Source organism: Channa argus, chromosome 16 (assembly GCF_033026475.1).
Source record: "Channa argus isolate prfri chromosome 16, Channa argus male v1.0, whole genome shotgun sequence".
Taxonomy (NCBI): domain Eukaryota; kingdom Metazoa; phylum Chordata; class Actinopteri; order Anabantiformes; family Channidae; genus Channa; species Channa argus.
The window spans coordinates 21,708,464-21,731,428 of record NC_090212.1 but is presented as its reverse complement, the minus strand read 5'-3'; the positions used below and the strand labels follow the sequence as shown (position 1 = coordinate 21,731,428).

Here is a 22,965-nt window from a genome sequence, read left to right as displayed (position 1 = left end):
CGGTTTCACGTGTGCCGTAAACACAACACGACATTCAGGCTGACGTCAGCACAAGTTATCGAGCATCAAATGTGACGATATTCACATTTTTTTAACGCTCTGTTTTCTTCTCTACCGACTCCTGAGGGAAACATTGGCCTCTTTAGCTGCACTTTTTCCACCAGCTGCTGTAGCCAACACAAAGTCTGACAAGCTAAAACTGACTCTTACAGTGAAGTAACTATGTGTGTAACATTTTCAGTTTTTACACGGTTTGTGCCAGGGTGTCCTTCGTATGTTCGCGTGTCTTCGGTATGTTTTCTTGAGGAAATAAAGATGCTGCGATCAACTGATCAGCAGATGGGGGGAATATGGAGAATGAGCGAAAAAGAGAGAAAGACAGAGGAAGTGACGAGACAGGAAGACGGAGGAGAAGAGGTGTAGAAGGTAGACAGTGATGTAGAGAGCTGTTGAATTGTGCTGAAAGCTGGTGGAAATGCCCTCACACACACACACACACACACCCTGACATCTCATGGCTTGCAGCCGTCTCTCGACTCACATTTATACACACACTCACACACACACACACAGAAGCCATGACACTTGACAGTTCATGGCTGTGAGCTGTCTTGCTGGACACATGCAGAGCTTCATTGAAACCCATACATATGAATTAGCTGATTGTTTATGCTGTATATCCATATTGTGGCTGTGGTGTGTGTGTGTGTGTGTGTGTGTGTGTGTGTGTGTGATAGAGAATATAAACATACCAGTGGAAATGCAGGTGTGAGGAGCAGTATTAAAGTACCTGTGGAAACATACTAACACAAGTACTGGACTTCATTTGTAGCTGTTTGAGTTGAACAGCTCCATGTAAATACTGGACTGACAACTCTTCCTGAAGCTGCTGCACTGAGACGATGCTCAGAGACCTGCAGCTGAACTAAACCAAACGCAGCTACTTCACTAAAACCTGCGAACAGAACCACAGTCATTGCTCACACCGGAGCTGCACTCTGCCCCAGCTCAGCACAGTGTGTCCATCTGCAGCATGGATTAGCTTGTCCGTCTGTGCCGCAGAGCAGCGCGTTGCCATTTATAAGGCCTCAAAAAGCACCACTTTGTGCAGTCTGTTGATGCTTAAGGCGCCGGTTTCCATCTGTAGTCGAGACGCGGGGCTAACACATAAAGAAACTACAATAAAATCCTGGTGGGTCTATGAAGTGACTCCTCACAGGACTTTCCCACAGGAGACCAGGATTTGTGCGTTTTAATGACCTCATGGTTACTGTAGTACAGACGTATGTGTGACAGCATCACTGTATGTGGCGTTTTGTTTTTACGTCAATTATCTTGAAACATAACCATAACACGGTTTTGTGTGTAGGTAAAGTCGTTCCTGGACGGCAACTCCACAGTAAGAAAACCGGCTATTAGCTGTCGCCACAAGTCCCTAAATGATGTCATTACCTAATTTGCATGTAATTGTAATGGAGTGGAATAACAAACAATTCGAACCCTCCTCCTTTATCCGGGCCTGGGACCGGCAAAAGCGATCAGAAAGAGACGCTTTGGGACGTGGGAGGGGCCTACGGCACCACGCAGAACAGTAAGAACCATGCGTGCTTCCACGTCGGAGGCTCCAAAAGTCTCCAGTAACACCAGAAAAAGTCACTAGTCTGCCTGATTTGACTTTATTCGTTTATGTTCAAGTAAAAAAATGTTCTTTGTATTTAATGAAGGGCCATAAGTGGATTGAGGAGTTTCTCCTCCTCCTGTTGTAGTGCTCCACATTCCTGCTCTGCTCTAAATGACCTTGACAGTCATTGGTTTTAGGGCTCCATGCTGTTTTCCTTTGCAGCTGTATTAGTCCTTTATATGTAATGAAATTCACACATATACTAAAGGCGTGATTAGCATATATATTGTGTTGACACAGTGGCAATATGTTCTCTCTCCTTCTTTATCTCTCTTCCTCTCTATACCTTTCTCTCTTTCATTCCCCCCCCCCCCCCCCATCCATCGCTCCCCTCGTTCTGTACTTGTGTTGCACTTTGAAGTTCAGCTGTGGTGTTTTCTGTAATTTTTATCTGCACAACAAGCGGCCGCCACATTGCTGCGATTATTAACAGTACACGGAGAGAAAAAACCATCTCCGCAGACAGCTCAATTTCTTCATTTCATTTTGTGTTTTCACAGCTCAGCTGAGCCTGTTATTTATGATGCACAGTGAAGAGAAGCTTCAGCTGCTGGATCACAACAATCAGCCAATGTGACAGAGGTCAGAGGCTTTGGGATACTCGAGGATACTGCAGGCGTTCTTCATCCCTGCTGGATAACAAAATACAGCGATACACTTCAGTTTATTCCACAGTCACATCAATGTTACACACAGTATTGATTGAAACAAAGTCAGATGCTCTGACCAAAGCATGCAAATAATATTAGAGATGACAAGGCGTCGGACTCTTTTGGGGAACTGGACCCAACTGATTTTAACTGTAGAAGAGGCTGCTGCTTGAGCATCTTCTTATTTGCACAGCGTGAAAATTTTAGTTTTTACAAATTTGTTCTGGAAAACAACTGCTCCAGAATTACACAGGGCATATTTTGTTACTTTCAGTTATAGTGGATTAAAAAATCGAGGCACCGCTCGACGTCCGGGGTCTCCACACTACACAACGTCATATAGACGGCAGGTTTCTCATTGACCCGACAGTGCACATGTCCCCCTATTGACGGTGTTTTCAGAGATAAGTGCAGTGAACCGTGTTGGAGTTTGGTTTCTGAGCAAAACTTGATTTGATACCTCAAAAAAAAAAAGGAAATTACCGGAGTGAACGTTTAGAGATTTTTTATCTCTTTTTTTATTTTTTATTTTTTATTTTTTTTTATTTGAAACCCAACAAGTTGTGTTATGTAAGTGTTGTGTTGTTAGATTCAGAAGCCAGAAACGGGGGAAGTCTCTCTCCCTCTTTTTCTTTCTTTCATTCATGGTGTCCATTAGCACTCCTCTGTCTCTTGCCAGCCATTCACATTTCCCATGGAGACACCACACACACACACACACACACACACACACACACACACACACACACACACACACACACACACACAGACTGTGTTAAGTTTCCTTGGTTACTGAATGCCTTTTTCATTGACTGTCTGTTACCATGGAAGTAAAAGGATGAGAGGAGATTGGAGAGGATGATTAGAGGAAAGGAGGAAAGAGAGGAGAGAAGGAAGTGTAGGGGATGATGATGAGAAAGAAGAAAAGGAAAATAAAATGTAAAAAGTTATACAAGGAGGGAGGTTAAGAAATGGCTAAGAGGAACGAGGAGGGGAGCACAAACGTGAGAGAACACAACGGTGATGAATAAGGACGAGAGGTGGAAGGAATTAATGGAGCAATTGAGACGAAGGGAGGATAAAAGAATGTAGCTGTTTTTCTTTGTTACATATCAATCACATTTTGAAATCTCAGACTCCAAATGTTATTGTAAATCACACACACACACACTATTAAAGGTTGTTGATCCAGCTGACACATTCTGACACACACACAGCAGCGACATGCACAGATCCACTTATGCATAGAGGTGTGTTCCTGCACACACACCCTCAGTGTGTAAAACTGAGAGTAATGAAAATGCCGATGCCTCCTTGAGCTGAAGCTCGAGAAGCTCAATCAAATATCAGAGGACGACAGCAGCTCCCTGGTCTCTCAGTGTAGCCACACAGTGCTAATCAGTATTTAGTAGTAATCCAATCCCATCTTTCGTGTTTCTACAGTAAAAAGACAGAAAATGAAGAGTTTTGTGGCCACTGTAAACTCTGAAACGCTCCAAATTGTAGTGACTGTGGCTCGAGGTGGCAAAGGTCCAACTGAAAAACACAACTTTAGGATTAAATGGATTAAGACGTCCCCACACACATTTTTCGTGTGTTTTTTTTACATCAATAAATAATCTGAATCTTAATAATCTGTGCTTCATTTGCACAGTGTGACAGGCTGAACAGTTCACACAATAATCAATAATGAAATGAATCAGTAGTTGCATCATCACTTGATGTGGATGCTCTGTCCTTCGGGGCAAAGCCAGATTCTGCATCCAAAGCTTTAAATATCAGACATTTAAGATTTTAACTTCAATGTTTATTTAAATAGACAAATCCATTTAATTCACTGTATTTGTCTTATTTTTGTACCTCTGTCAATGTGTTATGCTGCTCCTCCTTCATCGCTCTTCTCTTCCTACCCTTCCTTCCCATCCTCCTCCTCCTCCTCCTCCTCCTCCTCCTCCTCCTCCTCCTCCTTTCTGCTCCACGCTGTAAATCAGATATGACAGGAAATATTGTCCTTGTAATGGAGACTCAGGGCACTCTGTGTCTCTGAGTCGCACACAGCTAAATACATAGATATACATCAACACAAAATGAAATGCACCCTTCAGTGCAACACACACACACACACACAGTGTGCATCTGATCATTGTAACAGTTCCACTGTTTTCTCTACACCTGGATCTTAATTGACTTGAGTTCATTTGAAAAACATTCTCCATTTATTTAGGTTTTTAGGAATCTCGTGTCCTTTGTAATTCTTTTTTGGGGTTTTGTTTAGAAAATGTTATGACGTGTATTATGGTGCTTTTAGAAAGAACACTTGAATGATCTCTGTAATTCAAACCCAGTTGGTTCGTATCCACACACACGTCTGATGGCAGGATTTGAAACTTTGCATTGTAAAAGAATTTTTACAGAATGAACTTGAGGAAGAACCAAACACGCAGCCTCGTGTGCCAAACAGGTCTCCCACTTCTTGTGAATGCTGAGAATTTCAATGCTTGATCACTGAGCGCTGCAGCTTGTTGTCTGGAAATTTATTATTGTGTGGGAAGTCAGAGGGAAGTATACGGACATTCATTTACATGTACTACTCAAACCAGTTCCAAAAGAAGAAAGTCAAATATCAGGGAAGGTGTCCTTCCATCCAGTTCATCCAAACAGGAAGTAGGTGTAGTGTAGTAGAAACAGTATCCAGATTTTGTCCACATTGGACAAGACATCTTAGCAAATCTTAGCTGATGGTGTTTGAACAGGAGATTATGTTTTAGACATCATCTGCATCATGCAGCTGCATTGTGAAATGAAGGAGATTCAGTCGAGCACAGTTCTATTCCAGCCTCTGTGGTGAATCTTCATCTCACTCCACATCTCAGCATTTGTGCTCTTAAAATGTCTCGATTCCTCACGAAATCACAGTTTTAAAAGTCGTCTTGACAAAGGAAAGTCACCCCCCCCCCCATTCTCTCCTCCAAAAATAACACACACTGTGACTTTCTTTGTGTCTTTCAACCACGTTTTCGTCTTGCCCTTCAACTTGGACTTCAATCCCACACTCAGATGTCGTCTTCCTCGATGTTTGCCCCCGAAACTTCAGTCCAAGATTTATTCCCTTTTCAACAAGTTGATGTCTGGATGGAGACGACGTTTTTCACTTCTCCTTGACTCTGAAGGATCTGGAGAAGGAAGAGAATAAGAAGAGAGAAAGAACAGAGAGAAAGATGGAGGGGATGAGAAACCTAAAAACATTCATTGACTTCCCTGTAATGCATGTTCAATCCAAGCACGGAGAAGAAAAGAAGAGATGCCTCCATCTTCTTTTTAAAGAGGAAAGGGGTGAAAATGGAACGGTGTTCTCCATCTCATTTGCATGAAGGGTGGTGTCTTTCCCACGTTTCCTCCAATCAGAGCTCGCGGTAAGTGCCTTCGATTGCCTGAGATGCGAAGGACATGGCGACCGCAGGCAACACCTCGGTGAATTATTAACGAGCAGCATCAGTCTATCCATCATTTTAAACACACACACTCCCCCAGATAACTGTATTAACACAGATATGAATGGAGACGGACGGAGAGAGCAAAGACAAATCTGTCCTTCTTCTTTATCAGCTGCGTTTTTAAACGAGCAGCTCTCAGCCGGCTGGTTTCACATTAAACCAAACGATTTTATCAGCCGGACGTCTCTTTAGTGTATTTAAATGGGCTCTTAGCAAGGTTAAAGCAGCGGCGGCCTCTTGCTGTCTGAAAGAAACTTTAGCACGTTGATACCGAATGAACGTTTGACGCTCCTGCTGAGCTTTGTCCAAATCGTCCAGTAAACGTTTAGTCACACTTCCTTTCTTTTTAGGCGCCCACAGGTTCCAGTAATATCCTGGAACATGACGTGAGGTTCAAAGGTTAGGGTCCGAGGTCCCGATTGTGGCCCAGGAGGGTAGAGCTGTCGTCCACCAATCCCCCAGTTGCTGGTTCGATCCCTGGCTCCTCTGGTCACATGTTGAAGTGTCCTTGACACTGAACCCTGACTTAGTTGCTCCCGGTGAGTGTTGGCCAGCTACATAGCAGCTCCCCCATCGGTGTGTGAGTGTGTGTGTGATTGTGAGTGTGAATGGGTGAATGAGAAGCAGAGTAAAGCGCTTTAAGTGCCAAGAGGTGGAAAAGTGCTACATACATCGATCTTCCTCTGACTAAGCAGCCGCTTTTACCTAAACACAACCACAAAGTGCTTTAATAACACTGTAGCCACACAAAATAGGAGATTTTCAGGTTCCTTATCAATGTATGTGCAATTCACCACTTAAGTTGCACGTCAGCATCTTCTCATTATGGTGACACGAAACGTAACGAGGCTGAAATTGCGTCCTTGGGAAAAGGTAATCGCGTTTGCAGTTTTGTTGTTAAGGTCTTAATCCTCAACATGATTTTATGCCGCCTCCAATTTTTTTGACTGTGCATATTAACCTCGTTCACAGGCTTTCTAAAGACAGGTATCGGTGTGGCCTTCTGGGGGGGGGGGGGGGGGGGGGGGGGGGGGGGGTTGGGGGGGGTAGTCTTTCTTTAGTTTAAGGGTCTAAGGACAGACGCACATTGTAAAGCCCACTGATGCCCATTTGGAATTCAGGAATTGAGTCACGGTGTATAAATAAAATTTGACTAGACTGTTTTTTTGGAACCCTGAGCCTGCTGCAGTGTCCCCCCTCCCATGTCTGTGAAGGTTGGGGCCAAGTTTCCGTGGATGTCAGCTTGCTGCCCAAAACTGAGTCTGTGTGCCATCTGTGTGCAGTGCCTGTGCTTCGACAGCTACTTTTCATGTTGTGATCACTACTGTCTATAGTTGTCGTCATGTTTTGTTGGAAGCATGTATGGAACATATCTGTGTAGACCAGGATGTGGAATGCACGGATTAGGCTTCACTGCACTGAATACCGGTCTGATGACCCCAGATCAGTTTCCTCCTTTCCTCTAAAATGTGAAGCCGTATTTTCTTCTAATTGTCATTCAGCAGAAAGTGTCACTTTGTGAGCAGCCGTCAGTTCTCCAGTTTCTCTGCAGACGAGTTTCTTCAAATGTAAAGTGACGCCGTCGCTAAACGCCTGCAGAAATGCAAATAGAAACTGAGGGTTTGTGCAGCATCATCAGCAGGTTGGATTGTGTGTGTGTGAGGGGTAAAAGCAGCTCTATTCTCCAGCCGAAACCCCTCATCCTCTCTGTTTTCATACTGACACCCTGAGAATGTCAAAGAGCTGCATGAAGCCAGGCCTGCCACTCAAGTGTGTGTGTGTGTGTGAGTGTTAGAAGCAGTGTGTCCATTTGGATGAGTACTTATATGTGTGTGTATTTGAGCATTTATGTTCTCGAGGAGTGGTGTGTGTGTGTGTGTGCGTGTCAGAGAGAAAGAGAGAGCGAGTGTATTGTGAGATGCCAAAGGATCTGTGTGAACAGTCATGTGTGACAGAGAGAGAGAGAGAGAGAGATTTAGAGCTCAGTGAGGGAAAAGAAGGAGCGATCGAGCTTTAGAAAGAGAGGAGCCAAGAGAGAGAGGAGGAGATTAGGAGCCCAGAGAGGAGAAGTGAAAGAGGAACTCGAAAAGAAAATAAAAACAAAAGAGATGAGGAGAAGTGGAGGGAGGGAGGTGATGCCTGAAGAGAGACTGGTAGATGGAGGTTGACGGACAGGGCTGTGATCTGTGCTGGACTCTGCTGGATTTACTGGATCAGACACACAGACCCTAAACTCCTCTCAGTTTCTTTGTCCTTCATTCTCTTGCTCTCCCAGTCCTTTGTCTCCCCCCCTTCACTATCTCGAAGGCATTATGAAAAATTGATAACTTAGCTAGAAAACATGTCACATTCTCACAAATCTCTGAGATTGTTTGTTCACACGGAGAGTAAAGTATTTACTGTCCAGCTGTGGCCAACAATCACTCCATTAACTGCATTCAGACAAACTCTCTTCCATCCAGTCCTGCTTCATTATCCCAACCTTAGATGTCCAGCACTGTCCCGTCTTCTGAAACTTGTTCTTCACATTTTTCGTGAGCAAATTAAAAAACAAAATTGAAGGTAAGTTATTAATGAAATAAAAGTTCCATAGTTATTATAACATACAGTTTTACAGTAAACTACGAATCGTTCTCACTCTTCTGCCGTGGGCTCCTCCCCCCTCGTGTTAATACGGAAATGTTCTCAGACATTGTTTCAGATCTCGCAGCACAGTGTTAGTCAGCCTCGCTGTGTTTGTGTTCAGACCATCGCAGCACACGGTTAAGGTTTCAACAAGATCATCGTTTGGTTTTATGGAACCTTTAAGCGAAATGTGTTTTATTAACCATTAAACAAAACCACCATCTTTCTCTGACCTTAACCAAACTGCTCTCCATCCAACAACATAATCATGCCCCTGATTAGGCCAAATTAGGAAAAATAGAACACAATTTTTACACTGAGGACACAAGGTTGTTTATCTTTGTTAAATAAAGGCTCAAAAAAATATAACCATCACAAGAAAACCACTGCACTGCTCCGCTGCCCTGAATGCACCTGCAGCATGTTTGTGTGTTCGCAGCCTTTCTGATTGGTACCAACACATTTTGTGTGAGTAGAGAGCTTCCAGCAGGTTTCTCCACGGCGGTTCAGCGCAGAGACGGCATCGTCCCGAATCCCCGCTGATGATACGCGCTCGAACACACATACACTTGTTTACTGCGCCTTGCTGCGAATGTGGGGAGATGCAGAGGTGAAGTGCAGAGAGAAAATACAGATTCTCCTGTTTTCTTACGCCTCTCTGCTTCACTTTGCCTCGCTCCTTCTTGCTTCTCCCAAACAACCAGTTTTATCAGATCATCAGAAAGCAGCTTACAAAGTAAACACAAACATTTTACCATTAGTCACATGAACAGTTTGGTTCGTGTACAGTTTGAGCAGATGTTAGATTTTAATTTGCAGCTCTACGTCCTCTTCTCTCCTCCTTCCTCGTTGTCAAAATAACCTTTTGCCCGGCCATGAGGAGCGCTTGATTTCCCTTATCTCACAGGTGACATGCTCACTCACGGGGCTGTTTAAGTGCGTGGCGAGACGCCTCAGACATCAAACACGCTCCGATCAGTTCAGACGCAGGGGTCCCTTCAGAAAACCTTCCTCTGTACCTTCTGATATAAAATGATGTTGAGCGACAAGTCCGAATATGTCACACGTAGATGCCTGTTAGGAGGCAGCTTACTCTTCTGTTTTTCCATTTTCAGTTTAGCTAAACATTCATTCATTCTCCTCAGACAAATCAGTGCGCCAGATGTTTTGTATTCTATTTTCCATCTGATCCTTCATGATGGATCACGTCATCTCTTACACTGTACATTTATGGACCTGATTTTGTGCGTCTCCGTGGACCCAGTCAAATGTGAGAGACACAAACTCAACCATTTGCTGTTTTCGCAGTTCGCATTTTTCATTGAAATTATGTCCTTTCCCCATAAGAACAGGGAACAATTTCAACACTCGTGCAAGAGCTTTAAGGCTTGACCTCGGATCTGTGCACCGTAAATCATAAAATGAAGAGGTTGTGCGACAGCTGAGCAGCTGTGGTGCCTGGCTTTATAAGTGAGAACAATGAGAAGTTATTGCAGGTCGATCATACCTGCTCTTCGATTCTAACTCAGTTCAGATGACTCAAAGGTTTTTTTTTTTTTTTTTTTTTTTTTTTTACGTTGTCATGACAACAGCTTTTTTTAAGGTTGCACTGACAAACAGAGGATCGTGTTGGGAAGTGAGGTGACATTGTGCCAAAAGCTCTTGAAGCTAGTGTTGGCGTGTTCGTAGATAGAACGAAGGAAGAAGAAATTTGTATTTGTGATAAGAGTGGTGCAGGAAATGGAGAAAGGAAACAGGCGTGCGTGTGCGTGTGCGTGTGTGTGTGTGTAAATGAGAGAGAGCGAGACAGTGAGTATATATATTCCTTCATGCTTTCATGCACAGATTTATTGCGCTTGAGTATGTGTGTATAACTTGAGCTTTTCTGCTGTGTGTGTGTGTGTGTGTGTGTGTGTGTGTGTGAGACAGAATGAGACTGTTTACCATGGAGTGGTTGTACCTGTAAATGTCAGGCATCTGTCCTCAGCCGTCGACAGCTCAGCATTCAGCACTAAATCAGACCGGTAGCTCAGCTAAAGAGGTCATTAATAAACATGTCATCTGCGTGTCCCTGTGTGCCGCCCCCTGCAGACCTTTGTTGCTGTAAGACTGAAAGACAGAGTGAAAGAGACTGTGTGTTATTGTTAATTTAAACTAACAACCTTCTTTGGGGGGAAAAAAGAGAACATTTTTTGTGAAATGATTGCGACTGTTTTCCTTTACATTTCGTCCTACTTTGCGTGTGCCCTGTCTGTCTTTGCTGAGAGGACAGAATGGGACTCTTGACAAGATGTGAACTGCAGTGCAGGACTGAGGATGGAGGTTTTTCTTCATCATAGTAAAAACAAAAAAGCGCGATGCCAAAGCTTCGCCCCTCATCACACTTAGAGCTTTTAAATGGAACTTCATCCATCTCAAATGAGAGGATCCATCATGGCTGCATGTGCCACTCTGCGGCCTGAGTGTTGCATGCTCTGGATTGATTCTTATGTGATGGTAATGTGTGCAAATTAAAGTCAGACATTTTTTTTCTTCTCACGTTCGAGCTCATAATTAACTCCAGAAGTGGCCGTGGAACGAGAAGGTTGCAGATGCAAGATTAGGCAAGGAGTTAGTTAAAACACATGCTTTTGCACAATGACGCCTCAGTTACTGGCACATCCTGTTCATCCAGGTGCAGTGTCACACCTAAAGATCCTGAAAATAACAGCAAGACGTCCGAACACAAGCTTGTTCTGATCCTCAGCATTGTTCATTCTGATGCCGATACCAGCTTTCAGTTTTTATGCTAAACCGTATGAATTAGCTCATAAATGATGAGCGCAAACAAACCTCAGTATGGTTGAAGTTGCGTTAGCCAGCTGTAGATAACACACGGACAACAAAGTATATTGTGTAGTTGGCGAAGTTCTGAAATATTGTAAACTGTGACAGTAAAGGGTTTGTGTGGTAAACACTGCTGTTCAGGTGTGACTGCTGTGTGTGTGTTTGTGTGTGTGTGAGTGACAGCTGTGGACCTGTTCAGCTCTCTGCTATGGGAGACATCAGCTCAGATTGAGATGTGTTTGATTAGCGTTTTGTGTGTCACCATGTGTAGGTGCATGCGTATGTACGTTTATCACCAGGGGTTCAGTTTTACACTTTTTGTCAGCCAGTGTTTTTGTTTGTTTGTTTCAAACTTGTCTCTGCTTCACAGTAGCCAACTGTTTGAGCGTTAAGACAGTTTGTCTGCTCACGTATCTGTGTGAGTTTGTCTCTCTACCTCCTGCAGAGTCATTTACTCAAAGCACTGAGTAAACAATCACATAGAAACAGGAAGTGAGCAGCTCGTTAAGTCTGATCATTTCAGTAATCGTTGGTTTAATCCCCTCTGGACATTAAATATTATTCTTTAGTTAAAAAAAAGCTGTACATTATCCTTTATGTTTGCAGTCTACAGTGAACCTAAAAACCAACACACACTTTGATGATAATCACACAAGAAATGAAAGAATTTTTATTTTGTTTGTTTTAGAGCTGATTTAACAGACATGATGGAAAAAGACACATAATAATAAATGTGTGTGTGTTTTCTCCTATTTGTTTTCTACCACAACCAGTTATTTATGTCTGTTGCTGAAGTGTAACTGCAGCTTGAGTAATGTGTGTGATCCATGTGAACTCCACAGAAGACAAACAAGGCAGATGTACCGAAGCATATGCTGCAGCTTGTTCCATGACTAACCAGATATTATCCAGGCCATTTTCTAAAATCTAACTACAATTGCATCAAGCCAAGATAACACAGAAAGAATGTTACACAATTTTACAAAATATTCCAAATTTAAAAAAAAAAAAAAAAATTATCTTCACTTCCCTGGAGCTCACTTTGTCAAACTCTGAAACTCCTTTCAGACTCATTTCCTTAAAATATTTTGAGGAAAACTTATTTTTAAAACGCCTTTAACTTGATATACATTTTCAAAAATACAGTAATTTTGAAAAATGGCCTAATTTTGCAAGAACATCTCGAATTTATGTAAAATTAATTTTGGGTTTCGAAGAGTAAAACTACACAACCTCAGTTGTGCTTCTGAAGGGATTTAGTTTGGAAGGAAAACCTTCCTCTAGCTTTACTGCTGCACTGGAGCAAGACTGACCAGTCTAATCCTCGACCAAACATTCTGACCAGCCGGGAACAAAGTGTGTGTCTAATATAAGCGTAGCCTAGATTTGACCCTGCCCTGGAAGTTTTGGAACATTCCTGTAACCAACAGAGTGGTAGCAGCTAAACATGGGAGCAGGACTGTGTGTTTGTGGTTAGTTTAGTTGTTTGTGTGTGTGTGAGTGTGCATTAGTGTTGCACGCTAAACGGACACATTTTCAATCATATGGTTTATTCTGTGGAAATTGTTGAAAAAGTGGAAAAAGGGCAGATTTTTGCTGCTCTGTGGGCTTCAATAGGACAAGCCAGGATTAGTTTTTCACTTTGTGTGTGTGTGTGTGTGTGTGTGTGTGTGTGTGTGTGTGTGTTTTCTCAGACAATGCCCTGGTAGCCAATTTGTAATATATAGTCGGCCTTGAAAAATGGCCCAGATCTCCCCTTCGCTGTCTGCAATTTAGCTCTGCCGGCGCCCGGCAATACCCATTGTACTGCCTCCCACCACTGCCATTTGGGCCTGATGGAGTGTGTGTTTGTACCTTGGGTGTGTGTGTGTGAGAGAGAGAGAGAGAGAGAGTATTTGTTTGCTTGCTTATGTGCATCTCAGTGTGCATTTACCCATGAGTGTGTGCTGGCGCGCATGTTTATACTTAGGTTATTGAATTTCTGTTTGTGTGTGAGTCTGTGTTTGTGTAGTTGGATTTTAGATGTGTGCCTACAGTTGTACTGTTTATTTAATGTGTAGAATGACAGCGAGACACCTAAAGGCATCATTGTAGAACTAATGGACAGGCTGCGGAAATAGAGAGAGAGAGAAGGATGTAATCACGTAACACTGAAAAAAGAAGACGGGGATGGACAATCACTTAAAGAAGAAGGAGGGAGACAGGAGGGTGAGAAAAGGATATAGAAAGAGAAGTAAGGGGAAGAATTCCAGGAGAGACTGGGGCAAAGAGTAACAGGAAAAAGGATAACTGAGGGATTTGAGGATGTGCAACGAGAAGACATGGTTGGGAGTACAGAGAGGAAATATTAACAAGAGGAGGGACAGATGTTGGAAAAAGATGGAGGCACAAACACCTGAAGGGATAGGGTTAAGAAAGAGGAAGTGAGTTATGTAAAGAGACAAAGCAAGATGGCAGGAAGTGGGTGGATGAAGGCAAAGGGAAAAGATAAACAGGACTTAATAAGGGACACAGAGATGAAATAGAGAAAGGAACAGGAAACATATGGGAAGGAGAAAGGACTTAGGAATGTGAAAAAAGGAGAGTGCAATAAGATTTGAAAAAGGAGATGGAGAGATGCGGAATTCGAAAGAATACGGAGCAAAATGAAGGGAATAAGAGATGAGATGGAGTAAGACTGAAGATGGAGAGAAACGGAGCGATGAAGAGCATAAAGGGAAAAAAGAGAGAAGCAATTTAATTGGTGGCCTCTTAAACCTCTCGTTCTGTGCAGATAGAGATCATTTCACCAAAGGTCTCTGTTCTGTTAATGGGAGACACAGCAGAGTGGAGAGGTCAGGTGTGTGCGTGTGTGTGATACACACTGCAGTGTGGTCTTTGTGTTGCAGTGGGATTGTTGGTTGTTTCGCTGTATTTACCTCCTGCTACGCTGCTTCTTGTTAGGAACAACAAATTGTTGCTGCAGTCGGTGGAAGTTGCTCATGCAAATTGTTTCTTCTGCATATTATTACTGCTAACAGTATTAGCAGAAACTGTACATGGTTTGGTGTAAAAATCCCTCAGCTCAGCTCATTGCTCCTGGGGGTTTTACAGTAGCCATATTCTGCATAATTTCAGGTTTAGATTTTTAGTCGGGGGCTCCAGTGAAATACTTTTGGATGACTTATAATAGGCCTTTATGCAGTTCTTCAGCTCTGTATCACACTGTTCCTTTTAGCTCCAGTCTCTTTAAGCCCCAGCCCTGGATCCTGGGAACAGACCAGGAAGCCTGGTGGTGGGCCGGTGCGCTGAGCCATGGATTGGTTGGTTATACTGGCACATTTTTGGAGGGTTTAGAGAAAGATCTGTGCTGCTGTGTAAGTTTCTGCTACATACGTCCAACTCTGACAGCTAAAGAAAAATACAGCCTCTTCAATGGATCAATTCTGTTTAAAAATGGCCTTGGTTACTTTGTTCAGGTGGATGTATTGTTTTATTTTGTGCCTCAGTGTTGCTCTACTTTATAAGATTATTAGTTTCTATAGTAACACTTGCAGTTATTCATGTAGGGCTCAGATACAGTACTATTAGCAACATAATGTTTAGTGATGCAAAGTAGTATTTATTGTGTTTTTTTTAGACATTGGGAATATTGCACTTCACTCTGGATTGTACCAACTGATTGGACTGTGACACTGAATTCACTGTTCAGGTCACTGCAATATGAAATGGATCAAAAACAAACAAACAAACCCTAAAATAACAGCATATTCAACATGAACAAGATATATTTCAACAAACGTTTTAAAATGTAATTTAATTCAAGCGGCACATGTGTCAGGTGTAGTTTCAGCTAGTTTCCCTCAGGCAGCTATAAAGGCAGCCTGGCCTTCTGCTCGGGTCCTTTTTTTCAAGCCAGGAAGTCCTACAGAGCTGAGGTAAGAAGAGGACTTAGCATTTTGTTAAACACAGTCAACAGAAAAGAAGAGTTGATACATAGAAATGTAACGTAAATATTTGTCCAGTTTTTATTTTACGGTGGAATAAAGTGTTTGGGACGTTGCTCGGTGTTACAGGTGGAGCTCGCTAAAGTTGAGCTCGCTAAAGTTGAGCTCCTCAGGATTTAAACAGCTTCTAGTTGAGTGAAAAAGTGAAGACAAACATTTCAACACAAACCACAGAGTAAATGTGCTGTGAAACCCAAGACGAGCACTCAATGCTTTTCAACTAACTAGAGCCAATATAAAAAGTTTCAACATTTTTCCCAATATTCTGACACATTCCTACAATTCTTCTAACAATGTCTTTATTTATTTTGTTGGTTTATGCCAAACCCTGAGATGAGTCCCTGTTTATGTAAATGACTGTTTGGGAATGTGAGTATGGCCGTAGTTGAATTAGCAGATCTTACCGGAAGGTTTGCTATTGCAATTTAACTTCTCTTGCTTTCTGTTCATCTGCTCCTATCTCAATAAATATGAAATGATTTAAACAAGTTTTATCCAAACATATGACATGCTGTTAATCCATCCTAACCACCGTTGCAGACTGTATAGATCACAAGATGGAGGCTTGGTCACTCACGATAAAACCCCACATTTTCTGTAACGTGGCCCTGATGCTGCAGGAAGGTATGGAGTCAGAAATCACTCCGTTACATCGAACACAGGGGATCACAGAGGCAATTAGTAACCCCCGCTTTCTTTTTACTGCCCCAGAAAAGGCTGAGTGATGTCATATCCCACCTATTTATGCCAAGATTAGGCTTTCTTTTAATCATGTCTGTGAAATGGACTGAACATTGATATCATTTGGTGTTGTCAGAATCACCATCTCTTTAAACCTTGTTGTATAATCAGCAAAGTACATCAACCTCAGCCAGAGAACAAACCTGCTTTACTTCTTGCAGGTGGCTGTATTCTGTTTATCTTTTATTGTCCCCCCCCCCCCCCCCCCCCACACACACACACACACCTCTCCTCTCCTCCGACAGCAGCACTGTTTCCTAGTCATGCATCAAGAGATCAAATCTAAAAGTAATACAATCTCTGGACTTACATCTCGGTGCTTTAATTTGAAAACCCACTCTGTCTGCCTTCTCCCGTAGCTTTAAAAGTGAAATAAGTTATGCCGGCGGTGCCCTCGCTTCACCCTCTGACAAGAACAATAGCGGCTGGCTCGCCTCAGAAAACTGTGTTTTACAATAATACTCGTCCACAAAGCAAGACCGACAATGTCAATGGTTTTATGGGGCGCTACACAGTGCAGCTAATGTTCTCCTGCGAGCCAGCATCGCTCCACTGCCTCTTCCTCCCTCTCTCCTCTCACCCTCTCTCTTCTTCTCTTTTACTCCGCTCCCTCGCTCCATATGAACAATCCATTCTGGCATGGCTTCTGACAGCCTGTCTTTGGTGGGTGTGTAAAATTCTAATAATTCACTGTGCATAGACAGTCACTTTGGGGCTGCTTTGTGTTTTGTACTTGACTCCGTGTCACTTCGTCTGCCTGTTGAGCCCCAGTCGGCAGCGTTTAGCTTTTCAAGAGCCCCACCGAACGGGAGGGTTAGTTATTTTTGTGAATATTTCTAAAGGCAGGAGCTGTTTTAGCCAACCAGCTGTGGTGGCAGCTACATCCTGAAAAGTAACAAAATGTGACAATTTTTGTGTCTGTAATACATCACTAATGCCAATAAGCTGGAAGAATAAAGTTGTTGATCCATGTGCTTGGGTTTTAGCGTCTCCTTCAGCCACCTCTTTCAGATGTTATCGCGCCATTAAACGGCTGGTATCAGCACTGTGGAGACTGGCCAGTAGGTACAGGACCTGCTCCCATATTGGTCATTATCATGTGATACTTTGTGCCACGTTGTTGTGTGTTTTTTGGCATAAAATGAGAAGGTTAGGAAAAGAATGTGGGGTGGGTTAAAATACAGAACCAACACTGAGTAAAGGAACAGGAAATGAAGGAAAATCAATGCTGACTCAAACTGGACACAAAGTGTTCTCTAGTGTTCCATCAGTGACCTGCACAAAGATAACTGTGGGCTCATAAGCACTTATTGTATAACACACCAATCAGTGGCATGATGCTCGTATGGACTAGTTTGAATGCCTACTACTCATCTGTGACCACTAGCTTCACACTTCCAGTGTGCACAAAATTCAACTGGCTCCTGGGACTTGGTGGAGTTGGTATCCAACCTAGTGAGGATTGTGCTGCTTTTATTTCTGCAGTATGTTTTAAATAGATGCAAAGATAAAGAACGTTGACATTGCCAAGCATTGTGATTTGCATTAACAGATGCATTAGTTTACCTCATTTCATGTCCCTGTCTTTTAAAAATGGACCAAGTTGTGCTCCAGAATTAACATACTGATACCAGAGTAGTCCTCTCGCTGCATTGTACTTAAACTCAAAGGTAATGGGATACAGGTATTTAATGCCGAAGCCAGGGTTCATTATTGTGTCTTGCATCCCGGAGCATTCATCAGTATACACGTTTTTGTGATTGTGAAACTCCATCAAATGGAAACATTGCAGATGCCTTGATCATCATTTTTTACAGATTTCCTCAAAATTCAGCCTAACTTATCTACAGTAAAATGTCTGGAAGGTTTCCAGTCTCTTCTGTCAGATCTGTTAGTCTGGACAACGTTCACCCACACATTGTGAGGTTTCATTGACTGGCATGTTGCCGGGTTGTTAAATCACGGACTCCGCTCTGCATTTGGGTATTGTCCCTCTGAGGTTTTATTGTGAATAAATCTGAAAAACAGATTGATTGATTAGGAAGGTCCCTGTCTATGTTCTTGGTTTGCCCACTGAGCTACAAATGCCCAACTGTTCATCATTTTTCCACATGAAGCTGCTGCTAAATAACGTACTGCTTGTCTGAATATGTTTAGCCACAACTCTGTGTTCTCTAATTATGATGTTTGTGTTTTTGCTGCATATGCTTCTTTTATGCTCTTTCCTCTTCCTTTTGTCCAATGTGTTTTCCATGTTTGCTCCCTCTCGTTCGTCATTTCTTTAGCTTAGCGCCTCCTTTTCCTCACCCTCCTTCTTCTTCTCCTGCTCCTTGTCTCTTATGGCTGTCATTAAAGAACATCTTCACGTTTTTTGTGTTTTTCACAGTGACCCCTACTGGGAGCGGCCGGCTAATGCAGGCAGCTGCTCCGCCGCCCGGCCCAAGACCCTTCACCTGGCCGGCCAGCAGCATACCTCCTCACCATGGTAACGTTTATGTGCGCTCGTAGTAGTTGTCGTAGTAGAACTAGTAGTAGTATTGGTTTGTGTTCTGTAAAGGAAAAACAGTATGAATGGATTTTCTATTGTTATTGTTGATCTCATACAGTTCTTCCTAGAACGTCACCACAATTTTTGCTCTTGTAACCAGAGTCAAAGCCAAAATTCACGATCAACCAGTTAATTTTGCTCTCTCTCTTGTGGTGATAGACTTTTTCTATCAATTGTGTTTATCCCACCACATGTTTTAGCTGAGGCCCTAAAATGCTTCAGAATAAATAACCAGCAGTAAATCATTGAAGGTCATTACTCTCCAATAAAACACACGACCTAAGACGTGCTACCTGCAGCTGAAAATGATATCGTCAACCCAACCATGTCTCCTGAGTATTACATTTCTGTACAGTTAAAACTTCTAATCTACTCTGTAATCATTCAATACATCAGTCTTCCTACAGTAGTGGAGGCGGAAAAAAATTAATCACCTTCAACAGAAGTGCTCATAATGTCTAAATTCTTTGGGAAATTTGAGAAAATATCCTTTAATGAAAATGTCTGATTCTGTTACTTTACTAAGTTGGCTCAGGGGGGAAAAGGATGACAGGCTATATTAGTTACTGAGAATCAGACTCTTTTAATGTTCGGTAACAGTCGTAGGCCATGACTTCATGCGTTAAATTTTAGAGGAGGCACAGTTTCACAATCCCATTGCACAGTTCATAATCCAGATTTTAATGGTTGGTGTGTTGTATTTACAGATTAAACAGGTTCCTTACAGTTACCAAGTGGAATGACGATTCTTGATTTATTTATTTTTTTCTCTAAATGAATACAGAGGAGCTATTGCGTTTGCTATAGGAGCGACTGAGCATTTATGTCAGTGTGCACCTCTGTGTAGATAAACAGATAATGTTGAGTTGGAGGTAACAGATGTTGAACATCAGTTACTTTTTCTAAAAGTTACGGCAAAGGCAGAAGGAGAACAGACATTGGAAGGGACGGTCTGAATGACCATCGACTGACTGAGGCTAAAGGGCCGAGCGGACCAATTACAGTTGTTGTGTCTGCATCGCTGTGATGTGTAGTTGACATTTCTCGGCAGGTGGACATTAGGGTTCTGAATAGGTCCACAACATATGCAAGACCAATGACGTAGCTTCAGTGCACAAGTATAAATCAGGCTGTAGTAAATTCTGTTTGAAATATTTCCGTTATGTAGTATTAGCATTAGGAATATTTAAAAAAATAAATAGAATAGCTCTAGAAATAGCTCCACTTCTGCAGCCGCGGTGCACAGCAGCTCTGCTGCAGGACGCCGCAGCACTGTCCAGCTGGAAGTAGCTCAAACAGGGAGGGCTGCCTGGGTGCATCAATAGGAATTGAAACTTGGATACAAATATAAACGTACAGAAAAGAGCCTTCAGCTTAATACTAATTAAATACTTCAAAAATATATCTCTAAAGTTTCCATTCAATCACATGTACTGTGATATTTTGTGTATTTAATTTAATTCTTGTTTAGCTTTGTTTCTATTAAGTAATTTTTAAAAATACTTTGAATTGAGACATCACCGACAATTGTTACTATTCTGAGAGTTAGTGTGTGAATGTATGAAATGCATCAGCCTCACATCTTTGTGTGTCTGTGAAGATTTCAGTTTTTGTCACTGCTGTAAAGGTCCACTATTCTTAAATCCATCATCCCTCCCTTCTCTTTTCCTGTTTCATCTCCATCTTTCCTCCCTTCTCTCTCCCACCAGGAAGTGAGCTCAGGCCGGGTGCATTATGGTAGTTGAGTGTGTGTGTGTGTGTGTGTGTGTGTGTGTGTATGCATGTGTGTGTGGTGGATTACAGTACAGGAGAATAAAGGGAGGATTTGTGTCGGAGTCAGGCGGAGAGCTGAAAGGAGACAGCAGTTAATAGCTCATTATAGGAAGAGCTTAACACCATGTAGGCCTGAACACACACACACACACACACACACACACACACACACACACACACACACACACACACACACAGTAAAGAGCCTTGATTCAGACTTCATCTGATCTTTTACAGAACAATAGTTCTGCAGCTTTTTTTTCAATTGGACCCAGTTCAATTTTAGCTCCAAGTTAATTTACAGTTTCACAGCTGCTGAGTACAGAAACAAACATGGCTTCCCAGCTGCTGATAAATTATAAATATAAAGTCATTGATATCATATTGGGTTTTATTGAACTGATTATTTTATCTTTATGTCTTTGTAGAGATTTAAGTTCTTTATTAGTCAGGAAAAACATTAGTTTCTTTTTTCACAGGCATTTAACACACTTTGAAGTGGAGACGTATACAGATGTAGCCATTGAAAGCATCTGTCTCTGCCACGTGATTTTGTCACTTTTACGGCAGTTGCTTGTCTCTTGAAGCTCTTTCAATTGGTAGAATCGAGTTAGACACCAGTTTGCCACCGAGGTTGCATTAAAACTGTTCATTTTGTCGTAACCCCCTCCCCATGAAAGAAAACTGGGGCTTAAAGGCTGTGGGTATGTCACTGTTTGTGTGATTACATCAATCTAAGAAAGTGAGAGAACAGTCGCAGTTTAATGTGGAGCGTGATTTTTGGAGCCGTGTGTGGAATAAGCGCATGCAGTAGGTTATTGTTTTATTTTATTTTTTGTCCCAGAAAGTTCTTTTCATGCTCATCCCAGAGAAGAGAGACAGACAGCTACATAGATGTCCACACTCCACTCGCACTGTGCGTCAGTGCAGGTCTAAATAGGTATCACATGTCTATGTGCTGTGGCCAGCTGGTGTTTTCTTTTACCCCCCGTCACATGGTTACATGCAGCATACCTGTACTGTGCACCTCCAGGTGGGAGGATTCAGCATTGGGTCAAAGGCAAAATCCATTTGACACCGCACATCATCTGAATGATCCCGGACCAAGTGTATTTGGAAAACAAAGAAAAAACCGTGTGATCAGCAGATTCTGTGATTCTCATTGAACTAGTTATTGTTGCCAAATGTGAGGTAATGAAAAAACGCTGAAACATAAGGATTTTTCTATAGCTCACCTCATATCTCTTTAATGCACCATGCGCCACACATCTCTCTCTCTCTGTGTGTGTGTGGTCATTTTTATACTGACGTCTAGACCATACGTGCAGCCCATTCAAACACAGTGTAATTTGCTGGCTGACTTTTGCTTTGTCGAATAAACCAAATAAATAAATTAAGGTACAATGTTTTTGGTTTTTTCTCTGTAATACACAGTGTCACAAATTAAAACAGAATAGTAAACCCTGCTGAGGTACTGTACAAGCTACTCCAACTGCGTTTGGCCTTTTTTGGACTTTATTCTCACATTTGTTCATAGTTGGCAGCGTGGGAGAGCAAGTTCTCCACTGAACGTGTGATTAAATACCTTCTATGTGGCGTAAAGTTTAAAAGTTTCGTTAAACACAATTTGTGCTCAGTTCCTGTTCAAGGCTTCAAACTGCAGGTTTTGTCAAAGTAGACACTCTGCGTCAAACGCACAGTGTGCTCACTCAGGCAAAACAAAAAAGAAATGAGAAAATTCCCAAAAACTCCAGCTACGTTGTTTGTTGAAGAGAATAACAGAACATGCATTGCAGGTTTGTTGCACCAGTCAGAATAAAGCAATTCGACCCCCCCGAAAAAAAAAACACACAAATCAAACTATTACAAACAATTGCAAACAGTCCCCCACCATCCTAGGATCCACCTTCCTGCCATTCCTGAGCCTTTCCACAGTTCTTTTAACCTAAAAGTCAGAACAAAACCTGTACTTACCCTTGGGGCCATCTATTTGTGCTGTTAAGTGCATGTGTGGGTTAATGTCTAGAGGGTGAAATTGAGATAAATAGGGGCCGGTGGCCACAGGAGCCCCTGATACACTGTCCATACACACACCTGTCAACACTGCTTACAACACTTTGAGTGTGTGTGTGTGTCTATGTAGTACTACAATTAAACACAAGAAGGTACTTTAGGTTTAGGTTTCTGTATGTGTGTATTTCACACTAAATATTTCCGTGCACATCATTACTTGTTGTTCCTTTTTCTTCACATGTGATGCTAATAGTGTGTGTGTGTGTGTGTGTAACAACAAAGTAGAATGGTTGTAAACTACAAGTGACAGATGTACCATCTGAGATCACCCTCTGCAGCTCACACACGCGCGCACACACACACACACACACACACCGGGGAGCTGCTGCTATTGAAATCACCCTCTAGAATCGCGGCTCGGTGTGATGCAATCGAAAATGAGACCAGCTGGGCTCTGGTCGACTCCGTTTTTAGTGGAATTGGGGAGAAAGAGACGAAGAATGGACCTTTCTCTCCACTGTTTTCCTTGTGTATTGTCTCCTCCTTTGACTTTTTTCTTCTTGCACTCTTTATTTCAACTTCATATGTGCTCTTCCTTCCTTCCGTCTCTTCTGTAGGTTCTCATTTC

General features: G+C 42.3%; 1 protein-coding gene across 9 annotated transcripts in view; it reads left to right on the top strand.

The window, feature by feature from the left end:
- Nucleotides 1-22,965, top strand: part of LOC137101230 (neuronal PAS domain-containing protein 3) — a 267,664-nt gene that overhangs the window by 52,722 nt on the left and 191,977 nt on the right. For 8 of the 9 annotated variants that reach the window (XR_010911005.1, XR_010911006.1, XR_010911007.1 and 5 more), the window contains one exon: nt 18,390-18,488. The exons of the other annotated variant lie outside the window; for it this stretch is intronic. Coding sequence is in view for 4 of the 8 variants with exons in the window: in XM_067479369.1 (XP_067335470.1) it covers nt 18,390-18,488 (99 nt within the window). In the remaining 4 variants the exon portion in view is untranslated. The remainder of the gene's footprint in view (nt 1-18,389; nt 18,489-22,965) is intronic. 9 annotated transcript variants of the gene reach the window in all.